The sequence below is a fragment of the Monodon monoceros genome, unplaced genomic scaffold (genome assembly GCF_005190385.1).
Source record: "Monodon monoceros isolate NGI ecotype Baffin Bay Population unplaced genomic scaffold, NGI_Narwhal_1 Super_Scaffold_4, whole genome shotgun sequence".
NCBI classification, from domain to species: domain Eukaryota; kingdom Metazoa; phylum Chordata; class Mammalia; order Artiodactyla; family Monodontidae; genus Monodon; species Monodon monoceros.
The window spans coordinates 5,885,914-5,905,777 of record NW_021703781.1 but is presented as its reverse complement, the minus strand read 5'-3'; the positions used below and the strand labels follow the sequence as shown (position 1 = coordinate 5,905,777).

General features: G+C 44.3%; 1 protein-coding gene across 2 annotated transcripts in view; it reads left to right on the top strand.

Moving 5' to 3' along the window:
- NID1 (nidogen 1) overlaps nucleotides 1-19,864 on the top strand; it is a 93,003-nt gene that overhangs the window by 18,830 nt on the left and 54,309 nt on the right. Inside the window, exons 2-7 of one of the 2 annotated variants that reach the window (XM_029244926.1) lie at nucleotides 3,101-3,400; nucleotides 5,547-5,773; nucleotides 8,901-9,274; nucleotides 11,838-11,987; nucleotides 15,732-15,983; nucleotides 18,630-18,830. In XM_029244926.1, coding sequence (XP_029100759.1) covers nucleotides 3,101-3,400; nucleotides 5,547-5,773; nucleotides 8,901-9,274; nucleotides 11,838-11,987; nucleotides 15,732-15,983; nucleotides 18,630-18,830 — 1,504 coding nt within the window. Of the gene's footprint in view, nucleotides 1-3,100; nucleotides 3,401-5,546; nucleotides 5,774-8,900; nucleotides 9,275-11,834; nucleotides 11,988-15,731; nucleotides 15,984-18,629; nucleotides 18,831-19,864 lie in introns of both variants that reach the window. The other variant, XM_029244925.1, reaches the window with a different exon arrangement.

Genomic DNA, 19,864 nt, shown 5'->3' with positions numbered 1-19,864 from the left:
ATAGAAATTGATAAGAAACCAGACAAGAAACTCAGGCAAGGCTTTAGTGGGACTTGTGCTGCAGCTTGAGGGGTAAAAACAAGAAACAGGCGCCCTTGCTTGTTCTCCTAGGGGGACGCAGTGAGCTGGTCCCTTAAATGGGGTGAGGGTGGGAGCGGATTGGTGGGTCGGTCCTGAGGGGTGGCTTAGGTGGCCTACCCACCCCCTTGGTGGTGCTGTGTGCAGGGGGCATGTGCAATACCCTGCTTTGCTCCAGGGGCCTCAGAAGTGGCGATTGGTTTGTGGCCTTTTTGTATCGTATTGTTCATAATTTGTCCCAACTGCGCATGCACACAGTTATTTTTAGTCCCCTATAGTGCCTTTGTATTCTCTTGCTGGAGGAGACGTCTGTCCAGGTCCAAGTGCAAGCCCCCCGGTAGAGGGTCCCAGGTCCTAGCCTGTCTCAGTGGTACCCAGGTCTGTCCTCCTGGCCTCCTAAGCACCTTTTAGACCCTTCCCTTTGTGCGCCTGCCCTTCTATTGAATTGCTCGACTTGAACAAGACGGAGAAAAGGAACTAGGCCAGTAGGAGTATCATGAGCTGGACAGATTTGTGAAATAAGCTTGGCACCCAAATGTAAAGGAATATCGTTCATCAAGTTGGCCATTAATTGTTACATTTGGAGAAAAACAAAAACAAAACTGAAAACGTTTACTAAGAAGTTTAGGAATCAAATGAAACTTCCGGGTGTTCTGTATATGACATCTTTCTTCATTATCATAGACAAGTGAGTTGAATGTGCCATAAAACTGCCTGAAAAATAATTTTCCTACTAATACTAATGAGGGTTATCTGGTCTTTGTCCAAAGCATTTGCAGGCACGGCATCATGCTTCTTGTCTAAAAACTCAATTCCTAAAGCATTCCTTGTGAAAATAGAAATTCCTGTGCCCAGATTCTCAATAATGTAAGGCACCGGGAACATTTTCAAAATTGTTGGCCTGATTTAAATTTCACTGGAAAACAGCTTTTTAAAACCAAGTTGTCTGTATGTGGCTTCCATGTGATCACTTCCCACTGGCAACTGGTAACTGCCAACTTCTGGTGGCTTGAGAAAGTGAGCCGTTTCCCACGCTCCCACACGGCAACCCAATCAGGATGTTTGTGCTGGGAGATGTTTGGATGGGGTGGAGGCGAAGAGGGCAGGAGACCAGCTGGACGAGGCTCCTTCCCTGACTCCCTTCTCTGCGGCCTGTCCATGCATTCTAGAAAATCATTGCTGGTGCCAGGTGATGATGGAAAATACGTCACCTGAACAGTTAACAGACAGTGACACTTGGTAAAAAGGAAGGATCTTGCTAGGTCCACACTTAACTCTCAAACCTGTTCCTTTCCCTTCTCGGGGCCCAAATTGGCTCCATCACATCGAAGCTTTTTACCTGGTTCTTGGCATGTTGTAGAGTTTGGTCTTAAGTTCCTTTCCTTCTTGTCGGCCGCTGCCCCCTTCTCTAGGAATGAGGTCTGAAGTGACTGAAGGATAAGGCCGTGGGAAGGATAAGTAAGTGACCTGGAAAACCCACAGGCCTTCTCATGAACTCCTGAACAATTGTAACTCCCTTTGCTGCTGTGTTCTTCCAGTCTGTAGCCTCTTGAAGCTCAAACTAGGGCCATAGGCAAAGTCGCTCCCATTGGATTAGGGATTTTTTTTGTTTTTAATTCATAGACTCCAGAAGTAAAAAGATCACTGGCGTGGTGTTCTCTGTCACCAGTGAACTGTGCACTAACAAGGATGTGGGAAGGGCTCAAAGCCTCATTCTAAGCATGGCTTTGCAGGAGGCCCAAGCACGCCCACTGCTTGGGGGCTGTAGTCCCTTCCCCATTTTCCCAGGGAATGTGGGTTTTAGCTGGATAAGAACAGTGAAATCTTTTCATAGACTATAAACTGGTTTCAAGAAGTGATAACTGGTTTCAAGAAGGCTGTACATGTAGTGATCAAGAGGGCCGACTTTGAAGTCGGGCTCCTTGGGTTCAAATCCCGGTGAGGCCTCTTATTGGTAACTTTGGACAAATTGATTAACTTACCTCATTTTCCACCTCAGAAAAATGTGGATAATAGTAATAGCTAGTTTTACGGGGTTCTTCTGAGGATTAGATGTTAATAAGAGGTCTGGGACATGGTAAACATTCAATAAATGTTAGCTATTGATCTAATTCATTAATCTGTTCAAAATAACGCCACCATTGTGGCCCATTCACGTTTACTTCTTGACACTTGTTTGCTTATTGTCTTATCATCTGTTTGTGTAAGTCCATCTCCATGTCTTTCTGGATTGTGGGTGCCTTGAAGGCAGAGCCTGGGTTCTACTTATTTGTGGACCCACAGTGCTTAGCACAGCCCTGGTTTGTAATGATTACTCTGTTGAGTAAATGAACACAGTCTTTGATGATGACTTATGTTTGAATGGTCCTTCGTGTGCCACAAACCACACACATGGGAAGCCTGAGATGCGAAGTTTAAGACCCTTGCCCAAGGTCTGCTGACTATGCCAGAGTCAGGTCCTGTGATTCTTGCCCCTGTTCCTTCTACCAGGCCGTCCTCCCTAGGAAAAGAATGCTGAGTTTTACAGTCCTGGATCATGTCTTTCTCCAATTTTTTTGTATTTGACAAACTGTCATGTTTGATACACTATGACAGCATTCTGTGAACGGGAGCTCAGTCTCCCTGAAGAAGATGTCGTTTCTGCACATCTTTTTTTTTTTACTTTCCTTTCTTTCTTTTTTCAAGGAAAAAAGAGCTGAGATAATTTTATCTTTACGTACTCTACAAGTGCAACTATTGTGTACATTTGAGATTAATTGCAGTTAACGGAACTACACTGTTTTCCTCTTGAATCTCACATAAGTGAAATCATATACTGTGTCTGGATTCTTTTGCTTGGCTTAATATTTGTGAGATTCACTCGTGTTGTTTTGTGTATTTAAAAAAATTACTGTATAGTATTCTATTGTATGAAATGGCCAGAATTTATTTACCTGTTCTCTTGCTGATGGGTATTTGGGTTGCTCCCAATTTTTGATTGTAAGTTTCTGCACTCCTTTTAATGATGTTTGGTTTTGTACAGATTACCACAAATGGCATTATTGCCATGAGTGAGCCCCCAGCCGAAGAATCCCATCCTGGGCTATTCCCACCGACCTTCGGAGCAGTCGCCCCTTTCCTGGCGGACTTGGACACGACAGATGGCCTTGGGAAGGTTTACTATCGGGAAGACTTATCTCCCTCTGTCACTCAGTTGGCAGCCGAGTGTGTCCAGAGAGGGTTCCCGGAAGTCTCTTTCAAGCCCAGTAGCGTGGTGGTTGTCACTTGGGAATCCGTGGCTCCCTACCAAGGGCCCAGCAAGGACCCTGCCCAGGAAGGCAAGGTAAGCACCCACCCAGGCACAAGGGCAAATAGCCTAATATGTTGGCTTTGTACACTTTGGTCTTCTGGTTTGTGCTACTCTGATGTACACCACGCCCATGCGATTGATAAAGATTGGACAGACATCCAAAGCAAAATCTAGTAAGCTGTTTATTGCAGGTCTGAAACTTCCAAAACCTTATCTGCAGGGCTACTTAAATATATGCTGTAATGACGATTAGATGTAAAGAAAGCCAATTCCTGAGAAGATTGCCACATGGCAAGAACAGGGCTGATAAATTACAGCCCTAGCTGCTCTTACGTTGGGTGGTGGATAGTGGGAGGTGGCTTCTGGATAAATAGAGAATTTATTAATATGAAGTGATAGGTTAAACTAATAAAGCAGTCTCAAGAGATGTGAAGAAATAAAGACCAGACCAAGACTCTAGTTGGGGGAACAAAACCCATTTGTACCATGTGGGTGGTTCAGGAAACAAGTTTCATCATAACCAGGGATGGGAGTCTCTGTGGATGCAGTGGTTGGGAAAGGTGTTAGGGTGTGTAGAGCTTGGACTTGCCCTTGAAGGAAGGGGGAATATTTGAAGAAGCCATCTCTAGGTCTGAGGTGACTCTTTAGGACATGCTTTGATTTCTCTTTGGAAAAATAAATTTGCTCCGCCATTGTTTAATTTTTATAGCATTACAGGGTAGAGAGCAACTTGAAAGGCCCAAAATCACTCCCTTTAGATGGGGGATATTCCCAGCTGGTGGTTCCCAAAGTGTGTACCACAGAACACTGGTCCCACAGACATTCCTTGAGGAAGAGGACTCCTCAGACCAAATAAGTTTGGGAAGCGCTAACGCTATATCTCCCTCATGGTGACTCACTCTGGAAAGTCCTATAGTACAGAAACCTGCTTAATTTTGTTTAATTTAGTCATCCCCAAACCTTTTGGCCATACCCTTTTCCCTCCCAAATAAGACACATTGCATCCCATAGAGCACACTTTGGAGAAGTCTGTCTGACACGTTTTGCTTTGCCACTTGTATCTGCCTGAGTGCTGTACTTGAAAACTGTTTAAAACCTTCAATTTCTCGAGTGTGCATCCTTTTCACTTGAGTGATACCTGCCCAGCCCCTTGTACAGAGCTCTTGCCTGCTTCACAGGCCAAATCTCCCCTCACTCTTACTTCTCTGCACCCTCTTGCAGCAGCTGTATCAGATTATTTGCAATTCCCTGCTGAGGCTTTTTGCTTGTTTGTTTTACCCACAGTCTCTTGCACTAGCTGTGCTCTCTGCTTGCGATGGCCTCTCCCTGACCCTCACTGCACGTGTCTAGCTCCTGCTTGTTCTTTCCGCCTCCTCTGCCCCCACTCCTCCCAGCATCGGGCACTTCGCCTGCACACAATTCCATTACAGAATCTATCCTCCAATTTGGCAATGTTTTTGTTCACATGTCAGTTTTCCCACCTAGACTATAAATTCTCAAGTGCGGCGATCGCGTACTTTTATTCGTCTTCACAGTGCTCAGGACAATGCCTGGTGTGTAGGAGAGGTACTAACATTAGGAATATGTTCTCTGTGCCTGGCCCTTCCTATGCTAGCTCATGTAGTCCTCCTAACATTTCTGTGCCGTAGGTGGCTTTATCTCCATCTTACAGATTCACAGATCAAGGTTCAGAGAGGTTAGGTAACATGCCCAAGGTCACACAGTCAGTGAGGAGTAGAGCAGGATTTGGATCCAGATTTGTTTTCTCTCAAAGCTCATTTTCTTTCTTACTGCACGGTGCTTGGGCTCAATCAGCTAAATAATGAATGTGGTTGAATATGTTTAATGGCTGTGGAAACAAATTCTGTGGGTAAGAATTTGCTAAGTTGCATGAGATTTAGGCCACTACCTGGAGGTGCCATCTATAGTTTTTCATTAACCTTAGGGTCATGGTTATGCAGAAAGTATTCATTGATTAATTAGAAAATTTCATGTTGACATAGCTTTAGAGATATTTAAGTGGAATTATCCTGGAATACTTGGTCCTACAAAAGTATTTCTTTAGAATAAGGTGTAAATACTGCCATCTCTGTATTTTTTAGATACGATCTGGTGAAGAGCACATTTTAAGATCTGTAGATATTTTCCTGAGTAACTGAATTTTAACTCATCTTCACAGAGAAACACATTCCAGGCTGTTCTGGCCTCCTCTGATTCCAGCACCTACGCCATTTTCCTTTATCCTGAAGATGGTCTGCAGTTCTATACGACATTCTCAAAGAAGGATGAGAACCAAGTTCCCGCAGTGGTTGCTTTCAGCCAAGGTTTAGTAGGATTCATATGGAAGAGTGACGGAGCTTATAATGTATTTGCTAATGACAGAGAATCAATTGGAAACTTGGCCAAGTATGCTTTTTTTTTGTTCTTCAGTAGATTCTCCCCTTAATAAGACTATCATTAGTCTATAAGACTATTTAAAACAGTCTATAAGACTGTTTTATTAAGAATAATGTAATGGGCAATATAGAACATTACCTGAAAATGTTCGCATGGATTTAAATTTTGTATATAATTTTAATATTATGGAGTACTTTGTTTTTCTGATGAACTCAAGGGAATATACTCTTAGAATGAACAGGTATCCAAGTTTTTAGATATCATTCTCATTTGAGACAGTTTTACCATCTCTTCTATACGTATAAAGTTAGAAATACAAGTTATTCAAAACTATGTCCTGCTATGACCCCAAGGCTGAGAAAACCCCTCCCAATTTCATATTGCCAGTTGAGTCTAAAACTCCTCTACACTTTAATGGTGTGCTGGTAAATGCTTAGCAACTGGCTTTAGGTGGGTTGGGGAAGCCTTCATTTATAGCATTTGCCTATTTCCGTGGTGTAAATACTCCTACCATGGCCCGTTTACAGCTGCTCACATCATGTCGCTCAACCTGGGGTTGAGAAAACGTGAACCATTATATAGTATTCTCACCATAGAGGTGCAGTAGATTCACATAACTTGAAGAACATAGCTAATATGAGTTTCAAGTATTTATTCCCTCTGCTTTTATTTCTTTTAATTTTTATTGTAGTTGATTTACAATGTTGTGTTAGTTTCTGCTGTACAGCAGAGTGAATCAATTATACATATATATATCCACTCTTTTTTAGATTCTGTTCCCATATAGGTCATTACAGAGTATTGAGTAGAGTTCCCTGTGCTATATTGTAGGTTCTTATTAGTTATCTCTTTTATATATAGTAGTGTGTATATGTCAGTCCCAATCTCCCAATTTATCCCTGCCCTTCCCCCTTGGTAACCATAAGTTTGTTTTCTACCTCTGTGACTCTATTTCTGTTTTGCAAATAGGTTTATTTATTACTATTTTTTTTTTAGATTCCACATATAAGCGATATCACATGATACTTGTCTTTCTCTGACTTACTTACTTCACTCAGTATGACAATCTCTAGGTCCGTCCATGTCACTGCAAATGGCATTATTTCGTTCTTTTTTATGACTGAGTAATATTCCATTGTATATATGTAGCACGTCTTCTTTATCCATTCATCTGTCGATGGACATTTAGGTTGCTTCCATGTCCTGGCTATTGTAAATAGTGCTGCAATGAACACTGGGGTATATGTATCTTTTTGATTGCCTCTCATTTTAATATAGATCATTTAATTGTAAGTTTATATACTTTAATTTTTTACCAGCTGGTTCAAGCAAGCTCCTGCATAGCACTGCCTTTATTTGAGTCCCAAGCAGACAGATTGATTAGACGTACAATTTCTGCAGGACTTTCTTGATTCCTCATTCCCTGTCTAACCCCAATCTTTTGCTCAGTATTCTCTACCAAGTAGTGTATGTCCCTTCTTTCCATTGTACGAGCTGGTCATTTTACATAATTTCTTACAGGAACACTTCCAATCACACACAGAAGAACAGTAAAAATGGTGGTGCAAGAAGTAGAGATTAGGGTTATTCTATTGTATTTTATAACTATAAAATGCCTTTAGATTCTCAATATCATTTGTATTTCACTACACACTTTTAACATAAAAAGGTAAATTGAGACCTGTCCAAGGTTCCACAGCTAACAGTGTTGGGATTTCTAATAAACCAACTCTGTACTATTTTCACTCATAACTCTTCTGACACCAAATTTGTGGGGTTTTTCCCCCAACCAATTCTCCAACTCTTTAGACACCAGCTAGGTGTCCTGTAATTCGATTCAGTTCTGACACTAACTGCTTGGAGTCAGCACATACCTCACAGATTAAGGGCTCAGTCCCACAAAACTGCCCCCACTTCAGACATCCCTGCAAGTCCTGGGTTGCCACCTGCACTTCTGATCAACCAGCTATAAATCGGGGATCTCCATGAACCCCTGCTCAAGTTCGATAATTTGCTAGAATGGCTCACAGAACTCAGGAAAGCACTTTCCTTACTATGACCAGTGTGTTATAAAGGATGCACTCAGGAACAGACAAATAGAAGAGATGCATAGGTATGGGAGGAAGAGTGGGTGAGGGGCTTCCGTGTCTCCTCTGGGCTCACCACCCTCCTAGCCCCTTGATGTGTTCACCAGCCCCAAAGTTCTGTCAATCTCATCACTTAGGAATTTTTGTTACATAGGCATGATTGAGTAAACCATTGGCCATTGGTGACTAACCTATTCTCCAACCCCACTCCTCACCCCCCTCCCTGGAAGTCAGGGCGTGGGGAAGAAAATTCCAGCCCTGTAATCAAAGCCTTATTCTTTTTTTTTTTTGCGGTATGTGGGCCTCTCACTGTTGTGGCCTCTCCCGTTGCGGAGCACAGGCTCCAGACGCGCAGGCTCAGAGGCCATGGCTTACGGGCGCAGCCGCTCCGCGGCATGTGGGATCTTCCCAGACCGGGGCACGAACCCGTGTCCCCTGCATCGGCAGGCGGACTCTCAACCACTGCACCACCAGGGAAGCCCCAAGCCTTATTCTTCCTAGTGACCAGCCCCCATCCTGAAGCTACCCAGGGTCCCCAGCCACCAGCCATCTCATTAGCATACAAAAAGACACTCTTATCACTCCAGAGATAACAGGGATTTTAGGGATTGTATGCCGGAACCAGAGACGAGGACCAAATACATAGTTCTTATCATATCACACCATGCCCTGGAAAGAGAATAACTGAGAAAATGGATGACTCCGGTCAACAGGTTGCTTATATAGTAAAGCACATGACCAGTGATTCCTATAAATTGCATTTTAAGGCCTGAAAATGTCCCTGAAGCGTGCCTCTCGAGTGGCCAAGACTAAGCCTTTGCTAGGGTTGTGCCCATTGGATACAGCCTCACCGTATCCCCCTGGATGGTCTCAGCTCAGTGATGACCAGACAGGACTGCATCTGCTCTCTCATCGTCTACCGAGGCTGTGGGCAGAAGCAGGCATTGGGTTTCAGATTGACACGGATCCCCAGGGCTCCTTCTGCTTGGTTGCTGGGGGCTGTTTGTGGGTTGCTGGCCTGTTTCCAAGAAGCCTGTCCTTCCCCCTAGGAGCAGCAACTCTGGGCAGCAGGGCATCTGGGTGTTTGAGATTGGGAGTCCGGCCACGGCCAGTGGCGTGGTGCCCTCGGACGTGAACCTGGGATTGGACGATGGAGCAGAGTATGGTGATGAGGATTATGACTCGGGGACACCTCTGAGCCTGGAGGACACGGGCACCACATCCTTCCCCTATGAGGCCCGGAGAAGGGGAGACACTGGCACATACAACGTGCCCAGTGACCTGCCCCCCCGCCGCCTGGCTACTGAGAGACCCCCTGGACCTCCCACGGAGAGGACCAGATCTTTCCAGCTGCCAGCAGAGAGGTTTCCCCAGCAGCAACCACAGGTCATAGATGTGGATGAAGTTGAGGAAACAGGAGTTGGTAAGGCCATTTATGTTGCAGGTGGTACCTTCTTGGATACTTGGGTTTCCAGACAGGGGAGCGTTGCTGGCGGGGTGTCAGCTGTGCGCATTATTTGGTGGTTTGTAAGGATGAGCGCCTGGGGAAGGAGGGGTGGAACTCGCAGCTGCAGAGCATCGGTCGATGGCCCCGAAGGCTTCAGAGACTCCAAGGGATCTGGCCATTAGGGCTGGGGTTATGGAGACTGTAGAACATGTCCTCTTCCAAGTCTTCTATTATTCTTTCTTTTTTTTTTTTTCTGTTTTAAAGAGAAAAGTGCTTTAGAATTATTTTGATAGTCAGATTTCCTTCCTTATTTGTGACTTCTGAGATCAGTAGTATATTCACCCACCTGAAAAAACATTTTAGAAGCTCTTTTGGCTATTGACACGGTTTATCTTTGAAATTTATTTCCTCTTGGTTTTGGAAGGAGGATGGTTGATGATTTTTCCTCCCGGGCCCTCTCAGTATCAGAGTTAGTTTGTGAACGTTTAAAACTACAAAATAAGTAGATCCCCTTTTTGAGGATGGTTTTAAAGTACAATATCTTGTAATCAACCGTATTATATCAGATTTTTGCTACATTTTCAGGGAAAACCACTGGAACCCCAGCATGCTTTGATTTGTCTTATAAAAAACATTTGAACTAGACTGTGTTCATTATTTTTTTGCCCTTCAGGTTGACCTATAATCCATTAAGATTCCTATCAGGGGGACGGTCCAAGCCTTTAAGTGATGTTTACTGTGACGCACAACTGCTTCAGCTATGAAGGCCCTCAAAACATCTACTCAGTTCCACATTATTCACCCATTTTTATTTCTCCTTACTTGTGATTTGTCTCGTAGCAATAGTCGGATGTTCTTATCGAGTATCCCAAAGCATGGACAGTATCTGGTGGCCGGGGGTAGTGTGCTTACTTACCTCTGAGGCACAGAAACGGAGAAGCTGCCCTTAGTGACATGATGAGTACGTGTTTCATGTCTCAGGGCTCCCTTTATACACATGGCACCCTGGATTTCCTGGGGTAATGCTGATACCTAGCACGTCGCACTCAGCTCTTATAGCTGGGCCTCAGAGTGGTCGCCCCAAGATGGATTGCATATGTTTACCGGCACATATGTTTACCTTCAGGGTGAGTTTTGAGTCTCATCCTGCTTTCACCCCACATACATGTCTCTGAAATTCTCATTTGTGAAGTCATCACTTAAATGAGAGCATAGCTAGCCCCAGCAACTTATGGTTGTATATTCCTTGGTACTAGTAAAAAGAAAAGCCTAGATTTGAGCCCCAACTGTGTTTAAAAGAGATGTTTTTCTGCCCTCGATCCCACTTATTTCACTGTTTTTATTAGAAAGGTCAGTCTTCTGTAGCCAGCAGTGCATTCCTGGTGTGATTTGAATAGTCACCCACAGATACGTCGACCATAACAGACCCACTGGGAGCTGGGCTTAAGCAATCAGTAGCATCACATGCGTTCAGCTCAGGGCCCAAGTATTTTCAGCTCCAAACGCCATCTTTATAAATACAGGAAATTCCCTTCTGGGTATGTAGGACTCATGGAATCTTCCTGGAGTTAAACTTTACTTTTCTCTTCACTCATAACAGTCATTTATAAAGTGGGTCATTATCCCCTATAAAAGTTCATCCCCTTTTGTGTTTTTGAACTTCATCCCAAATTAATTTGCCCTGGATTTTTGAGTTTAATTAGCTAGTTTATCATCCAATAAAATGAACCTGGGAGGGAGACATTTAAAATAGGGAGAAATTCTTCTTGTTTCTTGGGTCAGAGGCTTTTAGACCAGGTATGACTGAGGAATTATTTCTAACTAGCTTTTGACTCAAGAGCTTAGGATTTATCCCCTGGTGAGAAGAAAGGGTCAATTTTTTTTTTTTTTTTTGCGGTACGCGGGCCTCTCACTGCTGTGGCCTCTCCCGTTGCGGAGCACAGGCTCCGAACGTGCAGGCTCAGCGGCCATGGCTCACGGGAGCAGCCGCTCCGCGGCATGTGGGATCTTCCCGGACCGGGGCACGAACCTGCGTCCCCTGCATCGGCAGGCGGACTCTCAACCACTGCGCCACCAGGGAAGCCCAAGGGTCAAAGTTTTTAAAAAATACTTTAAGCTTGTTAAAATGGCACTTTATGTTATAGATATTTTACCACAATAAAAGATAATTTTTTAAAATTTTAAGGTCCCTCCTGCCCAAAATGTGAAGCGGATCTGACGACATTAGATGGATGCCATATTAAGATTGACATTGGGTGGCAGTCACCTAATATTGATTCCGTGATACTGAGGACATTGGATTATAGCATTTTTAAAGAATTCACCCTTGTGATTTCTCAAACTCCCTTTAGACCCATTTGCTTTGGTGGTTTGAATAATAGAACCACTATACTATTTAAGTGGCTACAGGTAGAGAGCCCTGGGTCTGAATTGCCTGAGCAATGTCAAGTCTTGCACAGCTGAGGGCGTAGGGTCAGAAAGCCTCCTGGTCCAGAGCCCTGTGAAGCGCTTACAGGTGTGCTGTGTTCTCTCCAAGCAGTTTTCAGCTACAACACAGATTCCCGCCAGACGTGTGCCAACAACAGACACCAGTGCTCTGTGCATGCAGAGTGCAGGGACTTTGCCACCGGCTTCTGTTGCAGCTGTGTTTCCGGCTACACGGGGAACGGCCGGCAGTGTGTTGCAGAAGGTACTTTGCTTCTGTCTGTTCCCTTTGAAGGGGGAGAAAGGGGGAGGAGTGGAGTTCTTGTTTCGGTGCTTGTTTTTTTGTTTTTTTTTTGTGGTACTCGGGCTTCTCACTGTTGTGGCCTCTCCCTTATGCGGAGCACAGGCTCCGGACGCGCAGGCTTAGCGGCCATGGCTCACGGGCCCAGCCACTCCGCAGCATGTGGGATCTTCCCAGACCGGGGCACGAACCCATGTCCCCTGTATCGGCAGGCGGACTCTCAACCACTGCGCCACCAGGGAAGCCCCTTGGTGGCTTGTTTTGAAATCTTTCCTTTACCTAGATCTCTAAACGGGGGTGGTATTTTCAGTCGGGCAATGATAGTTGATCTCTCATTCCCCGTTCTTGCCAGTATTTTTCTACTGGGGGTGTGGTCCTGGGGAGTGTCCTTTTTTTCTAATAAGGGGAGGTCTCTTTCTTTCCTGTGCTGTTTCTCCATCTCTGAAATGACGGCCATTGGGAGCCCATCTTCACAACTGTCCCTATAGCGTGAGACAAAGGCTGAAGTGTTGAAATTATGCAGCCTGGACCACGAATTGTCAGTGCCCCCCATTTTCCTCCGCTTCTTTCAAACCTTTTCTTTTGGCATCACTCAGACCATCCTTATGGTGGTTCAACTCCAGCAAGGCCACAGTGGGCTGGTGGAAACCAAAGTATGTAGCGGGTAAAGACCTGTCCTCATGCCCCTGGAATCCCAACGTGGTGATAGAGGAGCATAACAGGTGCATCACAGCTAACTCTGGAGCCCAGACCCATTGTGGGCCCACTCCAAAAGGGACTCAGCTGGCGTCAGTGGGCTGGCATCAGTTCTGAGCTCTGCCCCCGGAAAAGGACCAACCAGTCTTGACATTCTCAGAGGGTCAGAAGAATCTTCTCTGCAAAAGTCTAGAGGGTCCGGATAAGAGTTTACTTCGAGAGGGAGACCTATGGGAACCTGAGGCCATAAACCAGAATTAAAACAAAACCCAAACCGACCATACTGAACATTTGTTCCTTCAGATGCCAAGTCACCTCACTTGTCACCTGTCATTTTCCTCGTGTGTTTAATGAGGAGCCTCAACTGCTTCACACAATACAACTGAATAAAACTCAGTTGGAGGAGTGCTTTTCTGTTTTTTCAGATCCCCTGCCATAGCTAAAGTGAAATCAGTTATTTTAATTTGCTAAAATAAAAAAGTTCCCTCCTAGGTCACAGTTAGATGGTTAAATGCTATCTGCAGCAACGAAAGAAAATTTTGGATACGTTGCGTATCAATTTGGGGGGATGTTTTTAACGTTTATAAATGTGTTGTCCGTTTGCTTCCAAAGCCCACTGCCCCAGGGATGGTGTACCTTTGCTGCTTTGTTTTAGGCTTGGCTTTTATATTTCTCTCACCCTGGGAGCAGCTTCCACAATCTACAGTGAACCTTTCTTCTCAAAGAGCAAAAATCTCATTAGCTCTTTCTGTGCCAGATATCAGACTGAAAATGCCGATAGGTTGCATTTGGCAGGAAGCTCAGATGTGACAGATTGCTCGGCTACGTTTTTTCACCTTCTGTACACGCCCCGTCATAGTTTTGTGGTTTAAATATTCTTTTGGAGTCTTGCTACTTTTGAAATAGTTTTCTAGCTCCAAGTTTGGTGGAAAAAGATTTGGTTTCCTTCCCCCTGGGTTTCCTGCTTATTTCTGTAATTGTTTGGGGGCGGCATTTTTTGATACTAGTCTTCTAACGTCACAGCATCCCCCAGTGTAATGACATAGTTTGTTTGCAGGAATACTCTGTGTCGAGTCTGCCTTGGCTTGTCAGTGAACCTGTTTATTTTATATTTTATTTTATTTTATTTTATTTTTGGGGGCCGCACCACACGGCATGCAGACTCTTAGTTCCCTGGCCAGGGATGGAACCCATGCCCGCTGCAGTGGGAGCGTGGAGTCTTAACTTCTGGACCGCTAGGGAAGTCCCTCAGTGACCCCGTTTAGCAGCTAAGGCATACTGAACACAGCAGAAAGTCTTCAGAACACTGGTGACCATGCTCAGATGAGGGCTCGTTTGTCTCGTTATTCTACAAACTTTACTGAGAACTTACTGTGCACAGAAACCTCTGCTAAGACGGAGCCAGGGAGTTGGGTGCGAAAGTCTTGTCTCTAGATATTTATAATCTAGGAAGAGAAACACGATATGTGCAATCAGTAAGTGATAGAATTTCTACCATCAAACCTGAACAGTCCAAGGTGACTTACTTACCTCTTGCTTCAGTTTTTTTTTTTTAAAGATGTAAGTAACACAGTCACTTAAAGTATACCATTTGGTTCTTTTTAGTATATTAACTAAGTGGTGCAACTACTGCCTCTAATTTTAGAGCATTTTCATCGCTCCAGAAGGAAACCCTGGATCTCTTAGCAGTCACCCTCAATTTATCCTCATCCCCAGTCTCTGTCAACAACTAATCTACTGTCTGTCAACACGGGTTTTCCTGTTCTGGATATTTCATATAAATGGAATCTTGCAACATGGGACCTTTGTGTTTGGCTTCTTTCACTTAGCATGATGTTTCCAAGGTGCATCCATGTTTTAGCATGTATCGGGTACCTCATTCCTTTTTTCTAGTGAAATAATATCCATTTCATGGATATACCACATTCTGTTTATCCATTCATCAATTGATGAACATTTGGGTGCTTTCCCTTTTTGGCTGTCGTGAATAATGCTGCTAAGAACATCCGTGTACAAGTTTTTGTGTGGACATATGTTTTCTGTTCTCTTGGTCTATACCTAGGAGCTGGAATTGCTGGGTCATGTGGTAACCTTCAATTTTCTTATTCAAATACAAGAACAACTTAATTTCTTGAGAGCTTATCTTTTCCCGATTAAACAATAATATATGCAAGTTATAAATATTTGAACATTATAGAGATATATAGTATAGAAAATGAAAGTTCACCAATATGGCCCTGAGTTAGCCACTGGTAGCAGTTTTGTGTACATCTCTTCAGATATTTGCCCCTAAGTTTATGCTAACTTTTATCATTAATGTGATTTTCAAAAATGGTGTCCTATACATATACTATTTAGCAATTTATGAAGAAAGCTTTTAAATATGCCATAGTAAGTTTCACATCTTTCCCAGTTGGCTAAATGGAGCAATCAACAATAGACACACCCCAGCCCACAAGCTGGTTCTGGGTCAGAGGGCGTATTTGTGTGGCCTTCGATATCCGCTGTGGCCGCTACTGTCTGGCTTGGCTTGAGTGAAGGTCCAGGACTCAGACTGGCAGTCCTATGTTTGAGCCGGAGATGCTCTTTAAGATGTGTTACAGATCAGGCAACCAAATGTCCCATCCAGTTTAGCCCTACTGTTCCAGTGAAATGACTAATTCTGTCCCTGATACTCTCAAAAGTGAGACATTTATGTCACCTAGTTGTAGACCACCCATGATACTGTTATGAGATCGTTTTATTTGCCTCAGACCTTCCTCCATCAAACAATGGGTCTCACTTTTCTGCTGTCCATTATCCATCAGCGTGGAAGAGAGGAAGAAAATTGGAATTTGTAAGGCTCATAGACACAGCCATAGGAACTGCCTTTTTGGGAAGAAGAGCTGCTTTCACTTACCCCAAAGCCCTTTACCCCAGCACTGTTTGGCTCTTTGCTTTTATAGGTACAGATCCTACCAGACATACTATTCTATTCTGAAGGGCTGCCTGCTTTCTTTGTTTCTCACTCAGGTACCCCCCAGAGAGTTAACGGCAAGGTGAAAGGGAAGGTCTTTGTGGGGAACAGCCAAGTTCCCATTGTCTTTGAGAACACCGACCTACACTCCTACGTGGTAATGAACCATGGGCGCTCCTACACAGCCATCAGCACCATTCCTGAGACCATCGGGTACTCTCTGCTTCCTCTGGCCCCTATCGGAGGCATCATTGGATGGATGTTTGCCGTGGAGCAAGATGGATTCAAGAATGGGTTTAGCATCACAGGTAACTGACATCAGACCTTAAAATTAACGGGCTGGGGTGAATGGAAAGGGAACTCCATGTCTGCAAGTAACTTACCGATAAGCATTTTGTGGCTCTGGAAATAAGGTGTTGAGGTAAAATTATCAAGAAGTTTTTCAATTAATATACATTAACTAAGACTGTCTAGAATTGCATTTTGATCAGGGAGCGATTTCAGGGTGGAGATTTAGATTTAGGCAGAGCAAGTGATGTTTGCTCCTATATCCTCACAACCCAAAGTATGGGGCTTCTTCTACTTATCCAGCCTGCCTCCAAATTCCCAACTAATCTGAAACTGACATTTGACATTTCCTCAGTATCTGCTTGGAGAAAAGGAACCTGTCATTTCTAGCTGGTAAAGTCAGCCTGATAAGCATAATCCTCACGAGTCTTAGGAAAGCTGAGTTTCCTTGGAGCTGCTTAGAGACCATGTCCCGTCGGGGAAAGTTCAGTCTTTAGGGGACATGTGGGCAGATTGTCGGTGGGTGGGAGCAGAGGAGATGCTTCCCTGGAGCAGTGGTGGCCTCTCCCATGCTGTGCTGAGGCTGGTCCCCCTGTGCTGGAGGCCCTTTCCTGGAACTGCTTGGCTGGAGGAGTCTGTATCCTTCATCTCTGGCCGCTCCCAGGACCTGGAGCCTGCTGTTCCTGGGGCACAGGTACATAGCCGCCGCCTCTGACTACCTAGACCTGCCTTCTCCAACACCCCTAGCCTCACTGTAGCTTCAGCCACGGCTTTACCATGAAAACACAGCTGAGAGCAGCGTCTGTAGGCTTTGCACAGACACCCCTCCCAAAGTTACAGAACATAAATACCTAACTTCCTGAAATGTGGACCTTTTAAGAAAGGAGAGGATATATATTTGAAAAGGGTATAAGATACCTTATTTATGGCCCAATGTTTTTTCTCCCTCTCCCACAGGCATGTGTACCCTGAGTATCATAACGATGTTCAGGCTCTCTTGCAAACACATGCTCTTCCCTTTGCAGACGTAGTTGAGCTTTGTGGCCAGATCCACAGATCCTACTCCTTGGCTGCACAGCATTTCATATTGGTGTTGCCTTGAATATGGGTTGACTTAAATGGATGGTCCTTTGTAACTTACATCAACTTCAGGGAGGCTGAGGGAGCCTTTACAAATTCCCTACAACAGCAAATCTTTGTTACTACAATGGTCCTTCTTAACTGCCCCTGTGTTATCAGCTGGTAATCTGCCTGGGACCTGGGGGCTATAAAGCAGGAGTTGTCCAACTTTTTCTGCAAAGGGCCATTTAGTAAATATTTTAAGCTTTGCCTAAATGTTTTAGGCTATTCGGGCTCCGTTGCAACTACAGTAAGTCCCCTACATACGAACCTTCAAGTTGCGAACTTTCAAAGATGCGAACCTACGTTTGCATGTCCAATCACGTAAGTTAGTTCACATGTCTGGCGTACATTGTCACGTGAGTGCATCCTCTACAAGTGGTTGTGCTTTTGTGTACTTCACTGTACAGTACTGTATAGAGTACGGTAGTACAGTATCTTCATTTCAAGCCCAGGATGTCTGGAAGCAAGCGTAAAAGCAGCGGTGATGTAGCTGGTACTACTGTACTTTTAAAGGTACGGTACTGTAAGATTAAAAATGTTTTCTTTATTTTTCTTTATTTTTTAATTTTTTTATGTATTATTTATGTGAAAAGTATTGTAAACCTATTACAGTACAGTCCTAGATAGCGGATTGTGTTAGTTGGGTACCTAGGCTAACTTTGTTGGACTTACGAACGTATTGGACTTACGCATGCGCTCTCGGAACAGAACTCATCCGTATGTAGGGGACTAACTGTCTTCAACTTTGTCGTCATCGAGCGAAAGCACCAAAGATAATATGCAAATGAATGATCATGTCTCTGTTGGAATGAAATTCTTCATGGGCACTGAAATGTAAATTTCATGTACTTTTCGCATATCATGAAATAGCTGTCAGCTCTGCTATCAGGAGTCTGCAAAGGTGGCAAAGGGAGGAAGCTGGAAGGAGGGGGGGTATTTTTTCCCGCTTGTTGGGGGCTGCCTCCCTGCCCAGACCAAGGGGAGATCCTGAGCCAGCACCTTAGTATGTGCTCCTAGGATGGTTTCTGGGTCTGGTGATAGTTTGCCCTGAACAAGTGGCCCATCCTGACCAGGGCTTAGCTGTTACAGTAGTCATTCCCACAGCCGACGTCCTGGAGCGCATGATGTTTGGCAGAGGACGTTTTAACGTACTTATCTAATTTCCCCAAGACAGATTGTATCCCTCTTTCATCATCAGGAAATGGAGGCTCCCGTGAGATTAAGTAACTTGTTCAGGCTCACCCAACCAGTACCCAGCACAGCTGGGAGTCCAACTCCTATCCCCTGCTTTTTCCAGCACAAGCCATGAGCCCACCCATCTCAGATGCTGGTTTGCAGCTGGCAAGCAGCTTCTGTTTCTTGCGCGTGACTCAGTTGGGCCATATGGATGTCCCAGCTCTGTCCTTGGTGTCAACAGCCCCATTTCTACTAACCAAACTAAAGTATCTGCAGAGGAGGTGTGAGCCTGTCCCCACGGTGAGCCCAGGGTGGGCATGAGGGTGGCTTCCCTGACAGCAACGTGACAGACTGACCTTGCTTTGCAGGGGGCGAATTCACCCGCCAGGCTGAGGTGACCTTTGTGGGGCACCCGGACAAGTTGTTCATTAAGCAGCAGTTCAGCGGTATTGACGAGCACGGACACCTGACCATCGACACGGAGCTGGAGGGCCGAGTGCCGCAGATCACCTTCGGCTCCTCGGTGCACATCGAGCCCTACACGGAGCTCTACCACTACTCCCACCAGGGTGAGCCGCAGCGCCGCGTCCCGGGCCAGCGCCGTGTCCTGGGCCAGCGTCACCCACAGGCTCCAGCCCTGAGCTCATGCTATCTCCTGGCCTTCGGAGAGGGAAGTGCAGGGGGTACCTTATACAAATCACCTTTTCTCTAATAGATATCGTGCACACTCATTGGAGAGAATTGAGGGCAGAAAAGAAAATAAGCATAACTTACAGATGTAAAACCAGGACACAATTATTATTAGATTAAGTGTATTTCCTTTCAGCCTTTTCCTTCCATGTAAAAAATATCCTAACATATGTATATATACCAACACAAATAATACCCCAACATAAAATCTCACCATATTATATAATTTCAAAACAGTATAATTTTATTATAATATACATCTGTATGTACTTTTTAAGTTTCAAATTTACAGAAAAGTTGAAAATAGCAGTTTCCACATATCATTTACCCAGCCTCACCAGTTGTTAACATTTTGCTACATTTGTTTATCATTCTCTCTCGCATACATACATATATATATATGGGGTTTTTTTTGGAGAGTAAGTTGTAGGCACCATGATCCATCATTCCCTAAATATTTCACGTGTTCTTCCTAAGGACAAGAACATCCTCTCACACGGTCCCAGTACGCTCATCAAAATCAGGAAATTTAACATTGATGCAATACTACTGTATACTCTACAGTCAAGTATATAGTTTCCATTTACATAATTTCAGTCACACCACATTATTGTATCTTCACTTTTCCAGTTAGCATCAAATTATGAACACTTGATAGTTTCATTCTAGGCTTTGCAAACACTTTTTAATGAATCTCTACCATTCTGTTGTATGGCTATCAATGTAAACCATTCTCTTTTCTAAAGCTTAGGTTATTTCCAATTTTTCCTTCTCATAATGAGTTGAAATAATCACCTTCATCATAAATCTTGACCACATTTCTGATTCTTTTCTGACCGAATTCCTAGAAATAGAAGTGCCGAGTCAAACAATGGAGACTCTTTAAAGGCCCTTATTAAATGGCCATCCAGAA